General features: G+C 56.5%; 1 protein-coding gene across 7 annotated transcripts in view; it reads right to left on the bottom strand.

Moving 5' to 3' along the window:
* INPP5A (inositol polyphosphate-5-phosphatase A) overlaps positions 1-20,399 on the bottom strand; it is a 169,950-nt gene that overhangs the window by 57,762 nt on the left and 91,789 nt on the right. For all 7 annotated transcript variants that reach the window (XM_047702860.1, XM_047702858.1, XM_047702859.1 and 4 more), the window contains one exon: positions 6,351-6,414. In XM_047702860.1, the coding sequence (XP_047558816.1) occupies positions 6,351-6,414 (64 nt within the window). The remainder of the gene's footprint in view (positions 1-6,350; positions 6,415-20,399) is intronic.

Here is a 20,399-nt window from a genome sequence, read left to right as displayed (position 1 = left end):
CTCTTGTCTTCATGCACAGCCAAGATCTCTGGAGCAGTACGGAAGGGAAACGGGGAGAGTGCACGCGCGTACTGCAGACCAGAGCATCCAGGCTCTCACCATGACGTGTGATGTGAGACGTGGGTTTCCCCAGCTGCTCCTGACCAAGGTCTCCCCCCGGTTCGCAGAGACCCACTGTGGGAGGCGGCAGATTCACGCAGCCAAGCACCGTTCTGCGTCTCTGACGTGGCCGCATGTTTTCCTTCCTCGGCTTGTTGACGTGATGTTACGTTAACTGACTTCGAGACGCGGAGCGGACTCGCAGACCTGCGTGAACTCGGTTGTCACGGTGCACGACTCAGACACGCTGCTGGACTCAAGCTGCTGACACTACGTTGAGGGTTTCTACACTTCATGCTCAGCAGAGATACTGGCCTATGGTTCTGTTTTTCTGGAGTCTCTGTTTGGTTTTGGTATCAGGGAATGTTGGTTCACAGAGTGAGTCAGAATGTTCTCTCTGCTTCTGTTTTCTGGACGACGTTACAGAGAACTGGTATAATATCTTCCTTTAGTGTTTGGTAGAATTCACAGTGAACCCATCAGACCTCGTGCTTTCTTTTTTTAGGAGTTTATTAATTATTGATTCAATTTCCTTAACAGATAAAGGCCTATTCAGATCACCGAGTCCTCCAGGTGTGAATCTGGCCGACTGCACTTTCCAAGGAACTGCCTCACCCACATCATGAAGCTACAGGTGCGGACCCGTTCCCCATACACCTTCATCGCCCTTCAATGTCCACAGCCGGTAGTGATGGCCCCTCTCTCATCTCTACTATCAGTAATTTGTGTTTTCTTTCTTTTCTTGGTTAGCCTGACTAGAAGAATATCAATTTTATTGATCTTTTCAAAGAATCAGCTTTGGGTTTTGCTAATTTTCTCTACTGAGTTCCTGTTTTCAATTTCATTGATTTATGCTCTAATTTTTATTATTTCTTTTCTTATGATTTGGATTTATTTTGCTCTTCTTCTGGCTTCCTAAGGCAGAAGCTTTGATTAGCGATTTTAAATCTTACCTCTTTTCTAACACATACATTTGATGCCACGAACGCACTTTTACTACATCCCACAAATGCTGATAAGCTCTATTTCATTTTCATTTAGTTCAAAATATTTTCAAAATTTCTTGAGATGTATTCTGACTCATGTGCTATTCTGGAAGTGCGTTGTTTCACATCCAAGTGTTAAAATAAAAAACAAAGAGAGACCAGCCTTTAAAGTTCCCTGAACAAAGCCAGTTTGGTCATAGAAACAAAGCTGAAATTAGCTTATTTTGCAAGACTAACTTAAAGTGGGTCACTCCTTGCTTATCTAAAAATGATGAACACTTACACTGTTTCCCAGTGTTGATACGAGGTAACCGCGAACCTATTCCCATCATTTAAGAGAATTCTAATACCATAACCAATCACTGCTATGAATAAAGTCACTGCCTCCAGGCGGCATGAGCCATCTTACACCAAAATACACCCCAGAGCCCCACTCCGTGTTTTGGTTTGAATGCTCGAGTGTGCAAACTGTCTTGTTGATGTGTGCACAACATACTTTTACTAATTATTACTTCAATGATTCACTGGTTTTACTTCTGTTATTTCTGAACGTCAGACACAAGTATTTTGGGGTTTTCTCGCTGTCTCTCTGTTGCTGATTTCGTGTGGAAGTCCAAGGGGTCCAGGAGTGTCCTTTGCATGACGTTGGTTCTTCTAAATTTGTTGAGTATTTAGTGTCCCAGAATGTGGTCTACCGCAGTAGCCATTCCGGGGAACTTGAGGAGAATGTGTGTGCTGCTCTCGCTGGGGAGAATATTCTACAAACGTCGGCTGGACCCCGCCGACCAACGGTGCAGTCGAGTTGAACTACGTCCTCAGCCATCCCACCTGCTGGATCTGCCCGTCTTTGGCAGAGGGGCCCTGAGGTCTCCATCTGCGGCACTGGATTCATCCGTTTCTCCCGGAAGCTGTCAGTCTTGCCCCGTGTGTTGTGATGCTCTGCTGTCGGTGCGTACACAGTAAGACCTGTTCTGTCTTCTTAGAGAACCGACCCCTTTATGGTTGTGTAATAAACAGCCTTCTTGATCCCCGGTCACTCCTCGCGCTGGAGTCTGCTGCGTCTGGAAGGGCCGCCGTTCCTCTGGCATTCGGACTCGTGTCTGTGCGGTCCCTCTCCCTCCATCCCTTGACCTTTCGTCTTCGTGGGTCTGTGGATCCTATGCGGGCTGCCAGCAGACAACGCGCAGCGGGGTCTTACCGTTTTAACCTCTCGGACCGTTTCCGTCTCGGTGTACTTGCCGCGCTGGCGCCTGCAGGGAGCCCCGCGGGGGCTGCACTGAGAAGCTCCTTGTCGGCACCATCTCCACCTGCTGCCTCTGTCACCTTCCTTTCTCCGTAGACGCTCTGGTCTAATTGAGCATTTCATGGGATTCCATTCTCTGTCCTCTATTATTAACATGCCAGCTGTATTCCGTTTTAACGATTTTTAGTGGTTGCCGGAGTCTACAATATACGCTTACCACCCGCCCCGGTCCACGCTCACGCCGTTCCGCACCCCTGCACGGAGTGCGGGTCCCCGGCTCCTCTCTCCCGCCTGCCCAACATCACGGTTACTTGTCTCACTAACCCGCAACTACGGCCACCCCCATGGTGTTGCTAGTGACGCTCCGAACAGAAGTTACGTCAGATGAAGGATGATAAGAAATGAAATGCTCTACCTTCACTTATTCCTTCCTTTACACTCTTTCTCTCTCTCTTTTTTTTTTTTTAAGATTTTATTTATTTATCTGACAGACAGAGATCACAAGCAGGCAGAGAGGCAGGCAGAGAGAGAGGAAGGGAAGCAGGCTTCTTGCTGAGCAGAGAGCCCGATGCGGGACTCGATCCCAGGACCCTGAGACCATGACCTGAGCCGAAGGCAGAGGCTCAACCCACTGAGTCACCCAGGCGCCCTCACTCTTTTCCTTCTTAACGTAGATGTACACATCTGACCTGATCATTTTCCTTTTGTCAAATAACTTTCAACCTTTTCTGCATGACGGGTCTGCCGGAAACAAGTTCCTGCAACTTTTGTTTGAGAAAGTGTTCTTTTCTCGCTCACTTCTGAAGGGTAACTTTGCTGCGTACAGAATTCTAGGTATCCTCTTCGACCAGCAGAAATACTTCACACCCCTCTCTTCAACTCCATGGTTTCTGAAGAAAAGTTCGATGTTTTCTTATCCTTGCTCCTTTCTGGGTCACCTCCCCACTGCCAGCCCTGTTCTCTCAAGGTCTCTCTCCGTGTTGGACTTTCCGCAGCTTGTGGAGACACGCTTAGGTGCAGGGTGTGGGCATCCGTCTGCTCAGTCACCGATGAGCTTTCTGGATCTATGGCTCAGTGTCCATGATTAATCCTGCAAAATTCCGGGCCATGACTTCAAATATGTCTTGTTCCTTTCCTCTCGCTTTCCCGGCTGCCGTCCCTTCGTGCACACGCCTCACCTTCTGTGTGTCCCATGGGGCCGGGAATCTTGTTCTGCTTTTGTGTCTTGTTTTTTTCTCTTTACTTTTCAGTTTGGAAAGTTTTCAAAGACGCGCTTCCAGCCCAGTGGCTCTGTCTTCAACCACGTCCAGGCTGGTGAGCCCATCGGAGGTCAGGTGCCTTTCTGTCCACATTCCATATTTTGAGCTTTTCCTTTTGATTCACGAGCTTCTGTTCTGACTCGGTCTCGCGAGCTTCTGCTTTTCCACGTACACCCTCATCACGTTAGTCACGGTTCTCTGAAACGCCCCATCCGGCAGCTCCACATCGAGGCCACATCCCACTCGGGCTCCAACATGCACCTGCTCTCTTCACACTGTATCTTCTCCTTTTCAACTTGGCCTATAACTTCTGGTTGAAAGCAAAACACAAGTAATTGGAAAAAAGAATGGAGTTCGACGGGACTTTCCTACGAGGCTCTGGTGAGGAGCTGGGCTATATTTCTGGGAGGGACTCGGGGGCTAACGTTTCCTCCCACGTTCTGTTCTTATCTCCTCTGCTGTCTTCGCGCTCCCGTGAGACTCCTTCGGAACAGACAGTGAGCTTGGCAGGCTCTGCTGTGACGCCTGGTGTGGTGACAGGCGCTGCGGCTGGGGCAGGACACTGTCCTATCGTCCGGTGACCTTGCCATGGTCCTTCCGCCAGCATGAGCCCAGCCTGCAGCCTTCTGGCGCGCTCGCAGCCCTACAGCCCCTCGAGTAGCACAGAAGGCCAGGGGAGGTTGAAGTCACCCCCTACCTCCCCCAGGCCTGCTGGGCAGCTCTGGTGACATGGTTGTCCTCAAGGGCAGGCCTTTTGGGAAGAACAAAGGACCCTGGGCACACTTCCAAATGGCTCCTTCCCTCTTCCCCGCCAGAAGCACGAGGGGGTTTTTCTCTAATCTTCCCCATGACGACATGGTGAGGCTCCTATAGCCGATGCTCACCAAAGTAGGGGGGCGGCCTGGCGGGGAAGTTTCTCTCTCCAGCCTCCGGCCCTCCACGCCACCCCCCAGCAGCTCCCACCAGTGCCAGCTCCCGGGGGCTCTCAGGGTCCGCCCGCCTATCTCTCCAGTGTGGGGACAGCACGAGCCCTGGGGCCTCACTTCTCTAAGGGATCGGAAAGACTCAGCCCCACCATTCCCTCAGCACCGTCCGCACTCTCCATGCATCAGAGCAGAAACGCACATCCCTTTCATCCACACCTTTGGGGAGTCCTCAACTTTCTAAGTACTAAATTCAAGCTATTTCTTCTTAAAAAGTTTATTCAAGCTTTTCACAGATGTAAAACCGTTTTTGCTGTAACTTAAGTCAAAGCATGAGAGTGAGCCTTGGCGAACCGCGGCTACGGCATAAGGGGCGGGCGTTCCCGCTCCCGAGACCCGGTGTCCCTGGGCCCCGCACCTGTGCTGTGGGCGGCGACGCCACGTCCGGCCATTGGAGCACCGCCGAAGCAATACATACGCGGGCCACAGACGTACTCGGGGCACAGTCCCCACCACCACGTCTGCCCTCATCACCGACATCAGCGACATCACCCTCGTCATCGTGGGGGGCCGCGCGGGAGGCTTGGGGAGTCAAACGTACATCTCCTCAGTTTCCGAGAAACCCCGGGCCAGCCGGGGTGTCACGACTGATCTGATCTAGTGACACGAAGTGCAGGGGAATGGTGACTCCCAGGAAGGGAGAAGTTCAGGGGCCCGGCTACGTGCTAGAGCTCGGAGGAGCAGAACCCCGTTCTGCTTCCAGCTCCACCTGGGGCACGCGGGGACTGGAGACCTCCCCTCTGCCCATTCTTGCCCACAACCCCGCTGCTGGAGAACACAGCCCGGGCGCCCAGTGTCTAGTAACATCGCGGGGACAATGGCCTCTGGCCCGTCTCCCGCCAGGTTTGCAAGGCTACCCCAGCAAGGTCCTTGGTGGGAAAGCCACGTGCTTGGGTTCCAAACTGCGCAAAGAACCCTCAGGTGATAGGGCCAATGAGAAATCATCCTGCTGGCTGGGATCCTGTTCCCAACATCGATGAAATCACTGCCCAAGCAATTTAGGGACGACTCTGCGTCTCCCTTTCAGAAGAGGCGATCGGTCTCCTAAGTGAGCGGAGATAATGAATCTGAGCGACTGACATAATTAGTCGCTCTCCACAGTGATTACAACTTCAGTGACACCTCGGACTAATGGGATCTGCCTCAGGGGCCGAGCTGGAGGCCAAGGACCCGCGTGTGGCGTGAAAAGAGGGTGTCGCCCCAACGCCCCGGCCGAGCAGGAGGACACGGGGGCTGCTGGGCTCCGGGCTGCGGGGCTCCCGTGTGCGGGGACACGAGGACCAAGGCCGGCTTCAGGAGCCCAGGAGCTCCACACAGCACACATGCCGGCCCAGGAGCGCAGGGCGGTTCTCCCTCCACCACGACTGCCGGCTCGTGTAAGAGACACCACCCAAGCTGGCCTTCATTTTCTCCCATTTGATTTGGACACAAGGCCGTTCCCTCCTCCCCTACCTGGCTCTGCAGGAGATCCAGCGGCACTGGCGGGCCCTGTCCTGGGAGCAGGAGGGGCGCGGGCTGGGGGCTGGGGGTCCGGGTCTGGGGTTACAGTTAGAGGGTCCAGGACGAGGCCTGGAGTGTGATCCAGGTTAGGGTAGGGGGTCTGGGGCAGGAGTCGGGGGCAGGGGTCCAGGGCAGGGGTCTGAGGCAGAAATACCACGTGGACTCCAGGGGCCCAGAGCGCCAGGTTTGCACAGGAGGCCCCTGGTCAGCGGCTGCGCCCCCCACGGGGATGCTGGGTGGGGCGGGGGAGCCCAGCCAGGGAATCCCGGAAGAGTCTTACCTTTAAAGTCAAACTGGTAGATGTTTTTTAAGGATTCATGAAGAAAATAAAAGCTTCCTAATGCCTGCAGAGCAAACAGAGAGACCAGGTGAGAGCAGAACAGCTAGAAGCTCAAGCCCTGACTCAAGCCCTTGTGAACTAGGACAGAGCTGCCTCCTCAGGGCTCACCCCGGCCACCGGGATGCGACGTCAGTCACACTCAGCGGCACACACAAGGCCCCTATCCCAACACGGGCGCCCACTTGAGCGCGGTCTCCCTCGGGTGGAGGCGCCCGGGGCCCGCGGGAAGGGCTCCAACCCCAGCACCGTCCTCACTGTGTGCTGCACCTGCCCGGGGCTCCCAGCGGCCACCCCCACACCGGCCTTCTCTGCCCCTCGTCCTCCTTCCGCACGCACAACTGCCACCCACTCCCCACAGCGCCACTGGCCCCGTGGTCCAGTCCTGCTCTGGACCCCAAACTGCAGAGGCCAGGCTGGGCTGGGGTGACCACCAGAGGAGGCTGCGTGGGACACCTGACCCTAAAGCGACCTGTTTCTCTGAAATTCAAACTGGGTGTCTTGTATGTGCCTGTGCGTGCATACATGGACACGTGTATTCTTCTGTGAGGCCGTGTAACGTGTGTGCGCGAGCATATGTGTGTACAGATGCAGGCCTGTGCCTACGTACCCATGTGCACATAACACACACACGTGTCCATGTGTGTACATCTGCGTATGCACATGGCTGCTCACGCCATGTAGATGTACATGTGAACGCCCATGTTTCACGTGCGTGCATGTACATTTACACGCACACATGTGTAACCCTGTACACGTGCACAGACACGTACGTGTCCCTGTACCTACGTTTTGCTCCTCGCTGAACCCGGCCACCCAACAAGGTTCCTGGGGAGAGGGGCTGCGGCGGGGGCCGCTCTGCAGACTTGAGCCCCCGACAGGCTGTGCGGCCCCGAGGAGGTGCCAGGAGGTGAATGTGGCAAACCTTCAAGTCCCCTCGCCAGGCATGACCGCGCTGACACGACATCATGAAGTTTACAAAAGGACACGGAAAAGAGACTGTAACCCACAGAGCAGGACATCCATAATCGGTTCTAATGGATCAAAGTCAAAGCTGAAGATAACTTTCTCCCTGTTTAACCTGCTCGGTCGGTACGTTCGGGCCACGCTTCGGTCACAGGACACGGCGACATCTGCACAGAAGTGCCCAGGCCCGCGGACGGGAGCCTGGTGCTCGCCGGTCCGTCTGTGCTCGTCTCGTCTGAGAACACGGACTGCTTGCCCGTTTTACTAAAAACAATTAAAATGCTTTCTACATATTTATAAACCTGACTGTCCAGAACGGCAATTAACTCTCCATTAGTGACAGGCAACCCGGTCGACACCGTACTTTTGCCAGAAGAGCAGATGCAAGGTGGGGGCCCGGTCCTGCCCGCGTGGGGCCAGCCTTTAGGCATGGCCTGATGTGCGGTGTGAGTGGTCTCCCTGCACAGAGCCGGGCCCCTGGGGCTCGCAGCACGGGTCGGGGCGGACCAGGAACGGACACCCCAGCTCCTGTGCTCCGTGGAACGTGGCAGATGGCGTGTCTCTGAGACTGGCTATGGCCTGACGCTCGCCGCCGCCATCCACCTGGCCGGAGAAGGGGGAGCTCTCCACACACTCCCGCGGAGCGGCCTGCGCAGGGCTGGGGTGGCCGGGGCAGGAGCCAACCGGGAAGGAACACGAGCAGCTCGTTAGAAAGGCCCCATCACTTCTCATTTGCAAACAAATCAGAGGGCCAGTAACTTATCACCCCTGCAATTAGGTTAGCAGCCTAAGTACATATCGTCAACCTGGGCCTGCATCGGCTTGCTCTTCCAGAAAACTAACGCTCAAACCAGAGCAACAACAGCGAGGGGCTCTCGGGGACACGTTCTTCTGCAGACACCACAGAACACATCTGAGTGTGACACTGAGGGTAACAGTGCCCCACGTCCATATCCGTGGCGGCGGCCACCTCCCGACAGCCTCTGGAAAGCCCCAGGGCCAGACCCACGCTCGCCTCTCCTGGGGGGGTGGGTGTCCTGCCTCTCCCAAGGGACGGGGCTGGCTGTGGGGGTGGGGAGGGCCCAGGAAGCCAGCTGCAGGGTCTGGGGGCGGGGGCTTGGGAAGTCCGACCCACCACAGAGAGCAGCTACACTACACAGGTGCCCCGGGGGCCTCCGGGAGTCTCTGCTCCTCCAGGATGGCTCGCTGCGCTGCCTCTACAGATAAACTGTCTGCAACTTGTTAGTTTTTAAAAATAAAAAAAAAAAAGTGGGCACCTGAGGGGCCCAGTCGGGGAAGCCTCTGCCTTCAGCTCAGGTCATGATCCTGGGGTCCTGGGATCGAGTCCCGCATCGGGCTCCCTGCTCAGCGGGGAGCCTGCTTCTCCCTCTGCCCCTCCCCCACTTGCGTGCTCGCTTTCTCTCAAATCAACCAATCAATAAATATAATATTTTTTAAAAGCAGAAAAAATAAACAGACCTAAGAACAGGAGAAAGAATTTCATGCGATGTTGTCGGTAGATTTATAACCAATCAGAGAAACTTAGTTGTTCTAAGTTAGAGCTATCAGACTTGAATGGATGATGGCTGGAGAGTGTGATGAAGCCCCTGGACCTCGGCCCACTCTGTCCCCGCGCGGGCCGGCCGCGTGGAGGACGCCGTGGGACGCCGGGGCCTCCCGGATGCGGTGGAGCGCGCACTGAGCAGGAGAAGCTCCTGGAGGACAGCGGCTGCACACACACCGTCCGAGCTCCCGTCTGAGACCAGAGAGCGGCTTTGGTGTGCAGCCCAAGACACGCACGGGACAGGCAGGCGGCCCCGAGTGCTGCTCCGGATGCCGACCCCTTGTCCAGATCTGCAGCAACCCCCGTGCACGGGGACACACGCGATGAGACGGGCGTGTGCTACAATGCCCCACAGCTCACACGCGCGGGACACGCAGCGCTCACTCGGGGGCGCTGGAGCCCTCAGGAAGCGACACTTGTGTGCGGCGGCCTTTCCAGGCTCTGAGAACCAGATGCTTCACACGTGGAGGTGGGTCGGCGACACCTGAAATACTCCCGGGACGGCGCCCTGTGCTGCAGGGAAACACATCACGTGCACATCAGACGGGCCTCGCGAGGCTGAGAAAGGAGGATCCTAAAACTTCACAAAAAGCTAACCAAAGCAGCTGAAAACAAAAAAAGGTGACGTTATTAAGATTATACCAAAACAGGAATAAAACCATAAATACAAAATTAAGAGCAGGGATCACCTGGGGGGTGGGGTGGGGCAGGGGCAGGCGCTGCAGTGACATGGGGACTCCAGACAGGTCTGCTGTGCCCTGCAGGGCTGACGCCACCAGCCTCTCCCCATGGGTCTCTCCCCGCAGGTCTGTCCTCTGCGTCCCGGTGTCAGTGCAGGTGCCATCAGCTCGCCCGACGACCCTCCTGTCCCTGGCGCTTCGTGCACGCCTGGGCTGCACCCCAACCCCGCACCACGCCCGGGCTCAGGCGACCGCGATCTTTGCTGCTCGGGTGGGCGGAAACAAGCACACGGCGCATCCCCGGGGCTCTGTCTCCATCGCACCCCGCTGAGCGCCTGTGCCGAAGGCCGCTGGCGACTCAGTTTTCCCTCGCGAACTCCTCACTCGAATCCTTTTTCTATGTGTCTTTTTCTCATTTTACAAGGTCTTAAATTTTTAAATATGATTTGACATTATTTCTTTATCTATTACTTGCATTACAAGAATGTCTCCCTCTCGAGCTTGTCTTCTTAGAGCATCTTTGATTAAATGAAAAGTTTTTATTTTTAAATTAATCACGGCCCCTGGGTGGCTCCGTCAGTTCAGCAGCTGACTCCTAATTTCAGCTCATGTCATGATCTCAGGGTCCGGAGATCAAGCTCTACCTTGGGCCCTGTGCTGAGCTTGGGGCCTGCTTGAGGTTCTCTCTCCCTCTCGCTGTGCCCCTCCCCCCCGTACACTCTCTCCCCCCAAAATAGTCCAATTAATCATTAATCAATATTTTCCCTTATGGTTTATGCCTTTATGTCTTATTTGGAAATAGTTCCCTAATTTGACTCCACAGTGATATCCCATTCTCATGGGCAATCGGTAAGCGTGTGTTCTACGCACTTAAGATTTTAGGGACCAGAGACTTGCTAGTGGGTGTGGCACAAAGGGAATTCCAGGGTTATCTCACCGTCTGCAGAAACCCCCCGTCTGGTCCCCCCATGACTGACCCTGTCACTCTCATGTTCCACCCGTCTGTCCACCAGTGTGGGAAGCTGCTCCAGATTTCTTGATTCTGCCCAACTGATCGATTTCTAGTAACAATGTTTCCTATTTTGGCTTATAACATGTGCTGATATTCACTAACGAAATGCTTCACTTATTTTTCCTCCATGTACTTCAGATATTTGGGGCTCTTTGTATTTCCACCGAAACTTCAGAACGGCTGCTGGTCTACCCCCTCGACACCCTGCTGGCTCGGATGACCGACACAGAGACTGCAGGCGACGGTGACATTTTGGGGGTACTCCGTTTCCTTCCCATGAGTGTGATACATCCTTAACCATACATTCGAGGTCTTTTAAAATGTCTTCTAACAAAGTTTCATAATTTTCTCCATAAAAGTCTTAAAGATCTTTTATAAGATTTACTCTGTTATCTTTTAGTTTCTGTTACTATTAGAAAGTATAATTTTTTAAAAAGATTTTATCTATTTATTTGACAGAGATCACAAGCAGGCAGAGAGGCAGGCAGAGAGAGAGGAGGGAGCAGGCTCCCCGCTGAGCAGGGAGCCCGATGCGGGGCTCGATCCCACATCCCTCGAACCCTGGACCATGACCCGATCCGAAGGCAGAGGCTTAGCCCACTGAGCCCGCCAGGGGCTCCAGAAAGCGTAATTTTTAAAACCACTCCCGGTTTAGAAGCATTTGCTGCTGGTGAATAGGAATGCTACTAGCTTTTGTACATTAATCTTCTATTCAGCAACTTTGCTCAGTTTCCTTTCCATCCCAGCAATTATGGATTCCCTCCGGTAATGTGAAGGACCACCGGCTTGGGTTTGTTTCGTCTTCACAATATTTCCGCCTTTCCCTTCGTGTTTGCTCTGTCTTGTGGCAGCTTCGGGGGTTCCGGGCCCGTGTAAACAAAGGAGCCGGGCTCTGTCTAGGAACTCGGTGCGTGTGCGGAGGGCAGCAACAGAGGTGCCCAAATCGCGATCTTCTGAGAAAGGTGAAGGAGGGTGTGTAAAAACAGGGAGGTCGAACATGCCCCAAGGCTTGGTGAAAGGCACCGGAGTGGGCAGTTTTCTGGTGGAGGAGGCTGGAGAGGAGTGGGATCTGGCGGGAACAAGAAACCGGATGAAGTGCCACGTGGACGCCCCGCAGGCAGACTCGAGGGTCCGAAGCGCAGGGTCGACGTCTGAACGAGAAGCGACATTTAGTCGTCTGTGGAGACTGAGGAATGCCACGGGAGAGAAGCCTCCTCTGAGGGCTGAGCCAGCACGGCACACTGGCCAAGAGAGAAGCGCAGGCCGGGCTGGAGGGAGAGACGGCCACAGGCACCTCTGGTATTTGACTGGAGGAAGCAGGGAATCGCTGTCAGAGACTTGAAAATGTGAAGCCGGCCTTGCCTTCCCAGCGGGCAGCTCCGATGTGGGTTTTCACCCATCGCTGGATTCCGCTCCCAGCTCCGTGCTTAGCAGTTCTGGCTTCCAACCTGGTCTCTCTTCTCGGCACCCCAGGCAAAGCAGCGTGTGCCACGTCTTCAGGAACGGCCCATGCACAAGTGCAAATGACACTTGCCACGACACTTGTGTTCTCAGCAGCGGCTCACCTGCCCTTCTGTCCCCCTTTTGTTCCAGGTTCGGGACTCATGTGTGCGTCTCTGGGCACCCCTCCTCCCCCAGGGGACGACCCACGGTGTCTGCTTGGGACCCCCAAGAAGCCTCTTTCCCTCCCATTTCCAGCCGGCAGCTCCCACATGCACAGCCCTGGGCCTCCCCTCGACAGCCAGCCTCAGGGTCAGGGGTACGTGGCTCCCCCGTGGACGTCTCACACAGAGCCCGATCTCTCCTGACTCGGGACAGTACTGTCACCTTCACTGGCCTGCCCCCTGGAAACTGGGGGTCTCTCTGGACCCTCTCTCTGGACCCTCCAGCTGCTTCCCTGCTGCCCCATCTCTCCCGCACACACCCCTTCTGTGGAATCCACACTCAGCCTCTAACCCTCCCCTTCCTTCTGTTCTCGCAGCCCCGAGTGGGGCCATGACCCCTGCTCCCCCCACGGCTACTGTCCGCTCAGCCTCTTCACCCGACGGCGGGTGACCTCTGAAGAAGACGACGTGACCCCGTCACTGCTCCGCTCCTCAGGGACCGCCAGCACACGGGACCGCCCCTGCTCCTGTGTGTTCCCGGGCCCCACCCCCAGCTTGTGCAGCTCTGGCCACGCGGGTGCCCGGGCCTGCCAGCATCAGTGCCTTTAGCTGCTTTGCCTTCCCCGGTTCAGCTTCTGCTCACACGAGGCCCTACCACTGCAGGTCTCCACAGCAAGGCTGCCTCCTCTGAGCTGTCCTCCCAGACTACTCACGCAAAGCCCTGGCGGCCCCGGCACAGCCTCAGCCTGTCGCAGGGCTGCTCACTTTGGCCGCGGGCTGGTTTCCTTCGCGCACCTGCCTTCTCTACCAGAAGGGGTGGGAAGCTCCCGGCTGGTGTCCTCGTCACCTCTGAGTCCCCAGCTCAGCACCTGGCACAGACCAGGCACCCAACAACGCCTAGTCAAGGAGAGGGACACGGTGACGTGTCTGAGGACAGACTGGTCAGCAGTTCGGGACCCAGCACACAGGACTGCGGACTCAGGTTCCAGGGGACGAGCCAACACATCACTTCCACCACATGGCCGCGAAAATCACACTTTCTGCCAACAAGGGCTCGGCGTCTCGCGAGCAAGCCCACGCCCCCAGCTTTAAAACAATTTAGTAGATGCAGTAATAAATCGGGGTAAAACTACCGGAACGTCCGTCAGATTACAAACAACAGTAAATGAAACGAAGCTTCCGTTTAAATCAGCACAGAGCCTCGCTGATCCGTCCCCGTGTGAGGAACCCGCGAGCAGCCCACGGAAGCGGAGGAGGCAGCCTCACCCGGCGGGCAGCCCGTGGGAAAGGCCGTCGCGTCACGGGCACCAGCACGGCCCTCTCTCATGGCGGCTCTGTTACCCGCCAAGACGAGAGCCGACGTAGGTACAAGGTCCCCCCGTCTGACCCTCACCACGGCCCCCCACGCGGCTGCTGGCTCGAGCGACGCACGGGTAATTCCATTTTGTCTGCCGTCCCACAGCCAGCAGCAGAAGGTAATTAAATTGGTTGTCCATCGTGTTCATCTCCGTACAAACTTAATGCTATTCTGCTCCTGAATTAAAGAGCATTTTATAAAGCCTGTGCGGTGGGGGCCGGCGTGCTGTGCGTGCACCAGGGGCCGGGGTGCTGAGCCCTGTCACGGTCCCTGCTTGTCCCCAATTAGGCCATCTCACGAGGGGCCGGGCGAAGCACAGTCGTCCTGATGGGGCAAGCGCTCCACGCGACCTCCCGTGCGGCTACGACACACCCCCAGGTTAGGGGGCCTGTTAACGTCTCCTATCACCGCAGCAAGGAGTGACTCACACATAACGAGACAGCCTTCAGCAACAGTGCGGCGGACGGGCTGCCCGGCAAGGGCGCAGCATGAGGGCACAGAAGCCAGAGCGAGGATCATGCCAGACCCCCGCAGGCAAGGGACACCTGGCAGCACGGCTGACCTGAGAGGCAAGGTCACCAGCTGGCACAGGGAGCAGCCGCCAATAGGACTCCCGCACCCACTCGGGCACCCAGTCCCTGAGCGGATGGTCTCCGGTACCTTCTCCGCGGTCTTGGGCACCTGAAAGGTCCCGAGGACAAACGGCCTGAAGCACGGGGGTGGTGACAGGTGCTTCACACATAGGCCAGCTCCTGACCACAGGGGCTCTGTCCACGGGAAGTCCTCACACAGCAGCGTGAGCGTGGGGGCTGCCCCAGGACAAGGCCAGGGAGGCGGGGCACACGCCTGACGTGGGGTCTCTGGAGAGAAGGGGTCCAGCTCGAAATGGCTGTAAGACCCCCAGCAGACACCAGCAGACGGCTGGACGCTCGGGTCTGGGGTCTGGGACAGAGGTCTGGGAGATGTAAAGGGGGGGGCACGTGACATGGGGTGGTTGATGCCACAGACGCTGAGCTTGCCGAGGAGGAATGAGAGCCAGAGCAAAGGACAGGGATGGCAACTGGACCCAGGACCGCTAGTAGGGAGGGGCTGGGAACAGATGGAAGAGCCAACAGAGATGACCAGAAGCTGGGGTCAGTGTGGACAAGGGGGCAGTCGTGGGGACAGGGAGGGGTCAGTGGGGACAGGGTGTGGACAGAGTGGTCAGTGTGGGCACCAGCAGCAGGTGCCATCTCAGAGGTACGGGGAGAGGAGGCAGCAGCCACGGGGCTAGGTCTGTTGGTACATGGAGCGCATGGGGACCGACCCCCAGCCTCCGCACTCAGAGGTCGGAGGTCAGAGGTGATGTGCGTGGCCACATCTGGATGGGTGTCATGGAAGGAGTTCTGGCTCTCGAGATTCCTCTTCTCACAGGCGGGAGACGGGGGGCCCAGCCCTCAGCCGTGGGAGCGGCAACGTCCCGGGGTAAGAGGAGCCGGAGAGCAGCTGCGGGGAGACGTGGGAAAGGCCGCCACATCCTGCCTGTCCTCCCTGCTGCCCGCACCCGGTGGGCCGCGCCGATGGGGACACGCCGCCCACTCTGGACACAGGAAGGACGCTCCGAGGGCACACGCAGACCTTCCTTCACTGGCTAATCCTGCCGCCTCTCCCGATGGAACAGCTCTCACAAGCTCCTGCCCCACGCCACGCGGGAAAAGGCAGCCGGGTCCTCATGCGGTCTCTTCTGGAAGGACAGCATATGGGCGGCGACGGCCGCGAGCACCCCGGGTGCACGTCAGTTCACCTCACTTCCGCATTTCTCTCTCAAAATGAGATTTGTTTGCAATATGGATACATTTCTCGATAGCACGTAGTTTGCAAACTGGAAGTTTCAATAACGAGCAAAGAAAAACATCAGTGTTAAAAGAACCAGCTTTAATTACAAAATTTATTAAGTCATTGTTTCATGTCTAAGTGATTAGAAATGTAATCAATAAACTTTTATGCCAATTAAGTTACGGGGAGCATTTGCATCATCATCAAACCAGCTCTTGACTTTTATCTTTTCTCTTCCAAAAATCATTAGCTTTGCAATTATAATCTCACCCTTACAAGCATTCTGGAGAAATCGGTGACGTGCATTACGGACAGAGGGTAATTACAGTCAGATGCACTTTAAGACTCAAACACAAGCTGTTTACAAAATACTTTCTGCCATTAGGGAAGCTTGGGGCACATAAAATGCTACTAAAAAGACTTAATTGATTTTTAAATTTCAATTATATTGCAAATGCCATCTACTTCTGTTTCAAATAATTTAACTCAGTCCCTGTGGCACAGATATGCTGAGCAGTTGTGTTCCACGAAGAATGCGCCTTCCCACCCGGCCGAGGCTTCGAGCCTCACAGGCCTCATCACCTTTCCTGTCCTTCACGTCACAGAGCCCTGGGAACACGGGATCCCGCAGAGTCGTGCCACGCTGGCCGAGTGTCGACCCCCTCGCTTCCCTGCGCTCTGTGCCCGCGTGGGTCTCCGTCTCCCCAGGCTGCTCTGGGCTCCCTCCTGCAGGCCTGCTGCCTCCTGTGCGGGTCTCACAGCACCGTCTGAATCCACACGCGCACGCACGTGTTCCCAGCGGGCATGTGGGCGGGACGCAGAACTCAGGGTGGCGGTCGCCCTCCATGGCCTCCGGGGCTGCCGCGTCCGTCTAGCTGCCATCCCTCTTGCTTCCCCCTTCCCTGTCACAGCCTGTAGAAGTCCTGTGTGTCTCTGGTCGTGCCCAGGGTTCTCTCGTCTTTCTGGGCCATCGGGGCTCTTGAATTTGTGTGTTGAGATCTTTCACACACTGGAAAACTGTCATTTATTATCCTTTCAAAAATGACACCTTGAAACAAACCAGACTTCTGGTGCATCTCTCAGGTGCAACCTCCGTGCGTCAGGCCTTGCTCTCCGTGTCCAATCACTGCGCACCATCCTTCCGTCTCCGCTCGTTTTAGTGCTTCTTCCTGGCCCACGTGTGGCTCACAGCTTAGCATCTCAGCTCGCCCTTCCGCACCGTGGGGCTAAGTGTCCAGTTCTCCGCACACGAAGGTCACGAGGGACAAGAGTACCAGTGTCCGTCAGAGAAGCCGCTGGCACGCGTGGCTGTCCTAGGTCCCTCCCTGGGTGAGGATTGGCTCTCAGTGAGAACACCGTGTTCACTCAGTCTCCCTCTGGATCGACATACGCGGCCCTAATGGTCACTCCGTCTTCCGACACTGGGTCTTCTCCTGGCTGAGCCGGTCCTGGGGCCGCAGCGTGGGGCTCCCCACCCCGGCGATGGCCTCTTCCTGGTCTGGGGGCCTCTGTCAGTCCCGAGACTGCTGCACACGTGGCACGGGAAGACAATCGTGGTTCCCAGGGTCACTCAGAGCACCCAGGACGGGGATAACAGTTCCATGGTAACGATCATTCCTGATAGGTGATGCCTTACTGTTTCCTCTTGGCCCCGCTGCCCTCGGCACACTGCAGGAGGAGAGGACGGCTTCCAAGGGGCCCAGGCTGACGCTAGACGGAAAGGCACAGTCGGGAGGGGCCTGCCACCCACCAGAGGCTTTCTGCTTCCACGGAAGGGAGGCTGAAGCCTCGGTGTTCAGACACTGTTCAGGGCCCTCCCTGGGTGAGTCTGAGGCCCCTCCCTTGGCCAGGCAGAGGCCACGACACGCCAAGAGCCCTAACTGAGGCCCAGCCACCGTGCGCCCCTGTGGCCCCACCAGAAGAGGCGGGCGAAGGGGCCGGACGGAGCGCTCCCCACACTTCACATTGGGGGTGGCCAGCTGGCCACTCACATGTCCCACGGTCTGAAAGATAGACCTTTCCTCCCTCCCTCTCTTCTGAGGCCAAATCACGGAGGCCCTTACGGGAAAAGCTATCCCCCACTCATGGCCTTGATATAAATTAGGCCTGCGGACAAAGCCCGTGGAGCCGTGACGCCCACCCCAGCCCGTGAGCTCTTCTTCCCCCCTGGTGCTGCTGCCTGGCCGGGGATTAAAACAGGAAACGAGCAACCCGGGTCTCCTTGGGACAGTGAGTCCAAGGGCAGGCGTGGTGTCCAGAGTCTCCTCCAGAAGAAGAGGGGCACGCTGCCACGTGTGTCCGCTGTAGAGAGAATCTGCACCAAGAACCACCCACGGCTGCGGACACACCTGACGGAACGTTCTAGAAGGCCAGGGAGTCTAGAAAGGACGTGAGTCTTACACAGCCGCCAGTGTGAGGTCCCTCCCTGCACGGCCGTCTTCACTGACCACAGACCCAGAGCACTGAGCTGTGCTGGGGGGGACGACGGCCAGCCGGGCAGGTCTGACACAACCCCACAGGGTGGGCCAGCAGGGGACACAGAGGCTCCGTGGCCCAGGGCCAGCCAGAAGACGGATTTGAGAGGAGCGGGGTTTTCCAGGAAGGATTCGTGAGGCAGGGGATTAGCTGACGGAGGTCCAGAGACCCAGCAGGGGTCAGGGGTCAGGGCCGGAGAGGCTGCGGAGGCGGCAGGCACCACGGGATAGAAACAGGGGCTCAACACAAGTGCTGGGCTGTGCGGACAGGAAGGGGGTGCGGCACCCAGGGACACGGAGGGCAGAGCTTCCTGTGCAGGAAGGAGCCACATGTGGTTCACCACACGCAGGGGGCCACGTCGGGAACCACACCTGACGGGGAGCAGGACAGGGGTTGGAGCCAGACCCACCCGAAAGAGGAAACGCCGCTGTGCGCAGCATGCCCGCTGAGAGCACAGGGAGGAGACAGCATCAGGCCAAAGACCCCAGATCCTAACCTCCCTGTCCTGACTGTCCCAAGTGCCAGAGGCCCACAGTCGTGTGCTGACCACTCCAGATGCCGGCCACACGGGCTGGGCCACACGCCTCACACTGCTTGAGTCCCTGCACGGCAACATCGCTCTCCTCGCAGCCCATCAGCATCTGAGAGCAGAGGCCGCTCACTGTCCCCCGGCTTCCACGGAAAAGGCCCAGCCAGACTGGCATGGCCATCTGTCCCCAGGAGTGTCCTCCTTTCTACTTCATAGAACAGGGGTCACTAAGGCTCCCTCTCGTTCTCTGTGAAGATGTGCTGGCGGGTCTAGAAGTACAAGGTCACGAAAAAATTCAAGTCCATTTCCCCTCTCGTCCACCCGCGAGGGCAGCAGAGAGCCAGCCCTGGGAGCGCGGTGCCTGCTCCTCCGCTCGCAGATGCCGCTGCCCAGGACCTCGCGTCTCAGGCTCCCTGGCCGCCACCCAGGCGATCGCGGTCAGGTGTGCAGAACGACCCAGCTGCCCTGGAAAAGGGAGTCGTGCTGGGGACCCATCGGAGTCCAGCCGTTCTGAAAGGAGTAACGGACATCGCCAAGGCCCGGAGAGCACGGAGCCACTGGAAGAAGGAAAGGGACACCACGCTTCGAAGTCTCGGGGAAGAGAAACGGTGGGACCCGGCGCAGACCCTTGTTCCAGTCGAGGAGCAGCCCCGGCACGTTTCCGTTCTCGCAATCGTGTCTTAATTGAATCTCCAGCCGCGGCGCACAATGAGGCCATTGTGGACGGTGACCAGGAATTTCATCGTTCCCCACTGAGCGATAAAATCAATCACCTCAGCTTTCATCCTGTCAGCTCCATGGACTCAACGGTCTGAGAGGAAGAGACCCAACGCGCCGCGACAGGAGCCAGGAGCACTGCCGGCCACGCGCCCCCCACGGTCCGGCAACTCACGGGCACGCTCTGCCCGCGGCTGGCTGGGAGGCCGAAGGGGTGCCCCAGAGAGGCGGAAGGGCGAGCTCCCGTGTCGCTCTAAGGAAGGGCCCGGCCACGCGTAAGCCTGGGATGTGCCTCTGGAATTTTTCAGGAGTGATTTGAAGCGTGGCCGGGTCCCCGCCTCCCGCTCCCGGTGCACGGCCGCCGCGAAGGGCCCACCGACGCCAGTGCATTAGGAAAATGGAAAAATTTTGTTTGGTGATACCTAGAAATAAGGAAAAATAACAAACACTTACAGAAGTTACACCTGAAAAATGCGCACTCAAACTTCTGTTCAATGTACTTAGCAAAAAGGTCAACGCTCGGAATTTGCCAGATAAATAAACGTTGGTTCGGCAGACGAGTCGCTGGAGAGCCGGTGCATGGCAGCGAATGAATGAGCCGCGGGAGCTTCCCAAACCCCATTATTTCCCCTTTTCCAGGAGCCCGAGATTCATGTCCCCGCATGCCGCCAGTTCATTACCGAGAAATGCCATCCCTCTTCCGGCTCTCGCTGGGCGGCACGCGGCCCCTCGAGGACCCTTAATGTTTAATTCCCCATCATCCGCTCCGCTGAACAGCTTAATCTCTGCTTGTGTGATCAATACTGTATCAGTGTAAATTAAAATGACAATTTTAAAGTAATTAAGCCTGTTAATGCTCGATTCAAATGTCATTATTTGCACAAGGGATTGAGGAGAAATTACACGGCGTCTGAGGTGACAGGAAGCTCTGTGCCTCCGTGCTACGGCTGCCCGGGGCCACGCGGGGCCACCGAGGCTTTAGCAAAGCGGATTAGCTTCTGCTCGCCCCGCCAGGGCACCTATCCAATTTCTAAAGAGGATAACGCAATTTGATAAATTTAATTCCAGCTACAAACTCGGTTACCGGGATAACACATGAAAACGGGGAGACTCGGAAAGAGGCTCACGTTTCTAAAAATACACTCAGCTCCGGAAGGACGTACGACGGTTACAGTCTGATTCAATTTGCTCGCTCTCTCTCTCGAAAACCCTTTAAGTAATTACGGTGGCTGGAAGAACAGCCAACATTCATTAAACAGCCCCGCGCTAACCC

The sequence above is a fragment of the Lutra lutra genome, chromosome 14 (genome assembly GCF_902655055.1).
Source record: "Lutra lutra chromosome 14, mLutLut1.2, whole genome shotgun sequence".
Classification (NCBI taxonomy): domain Eukaryota; kingdom Metazoa; phylum Chordata; class Mammalia; order Carnivora; family Mustelidae; genus Lutra; species Lutra lutra.
The sequence above is the reverse complement of the archived record's forward strand: the minus strand, read 5'-3'. Positions and strand labels throughout refer to the sequence as shown.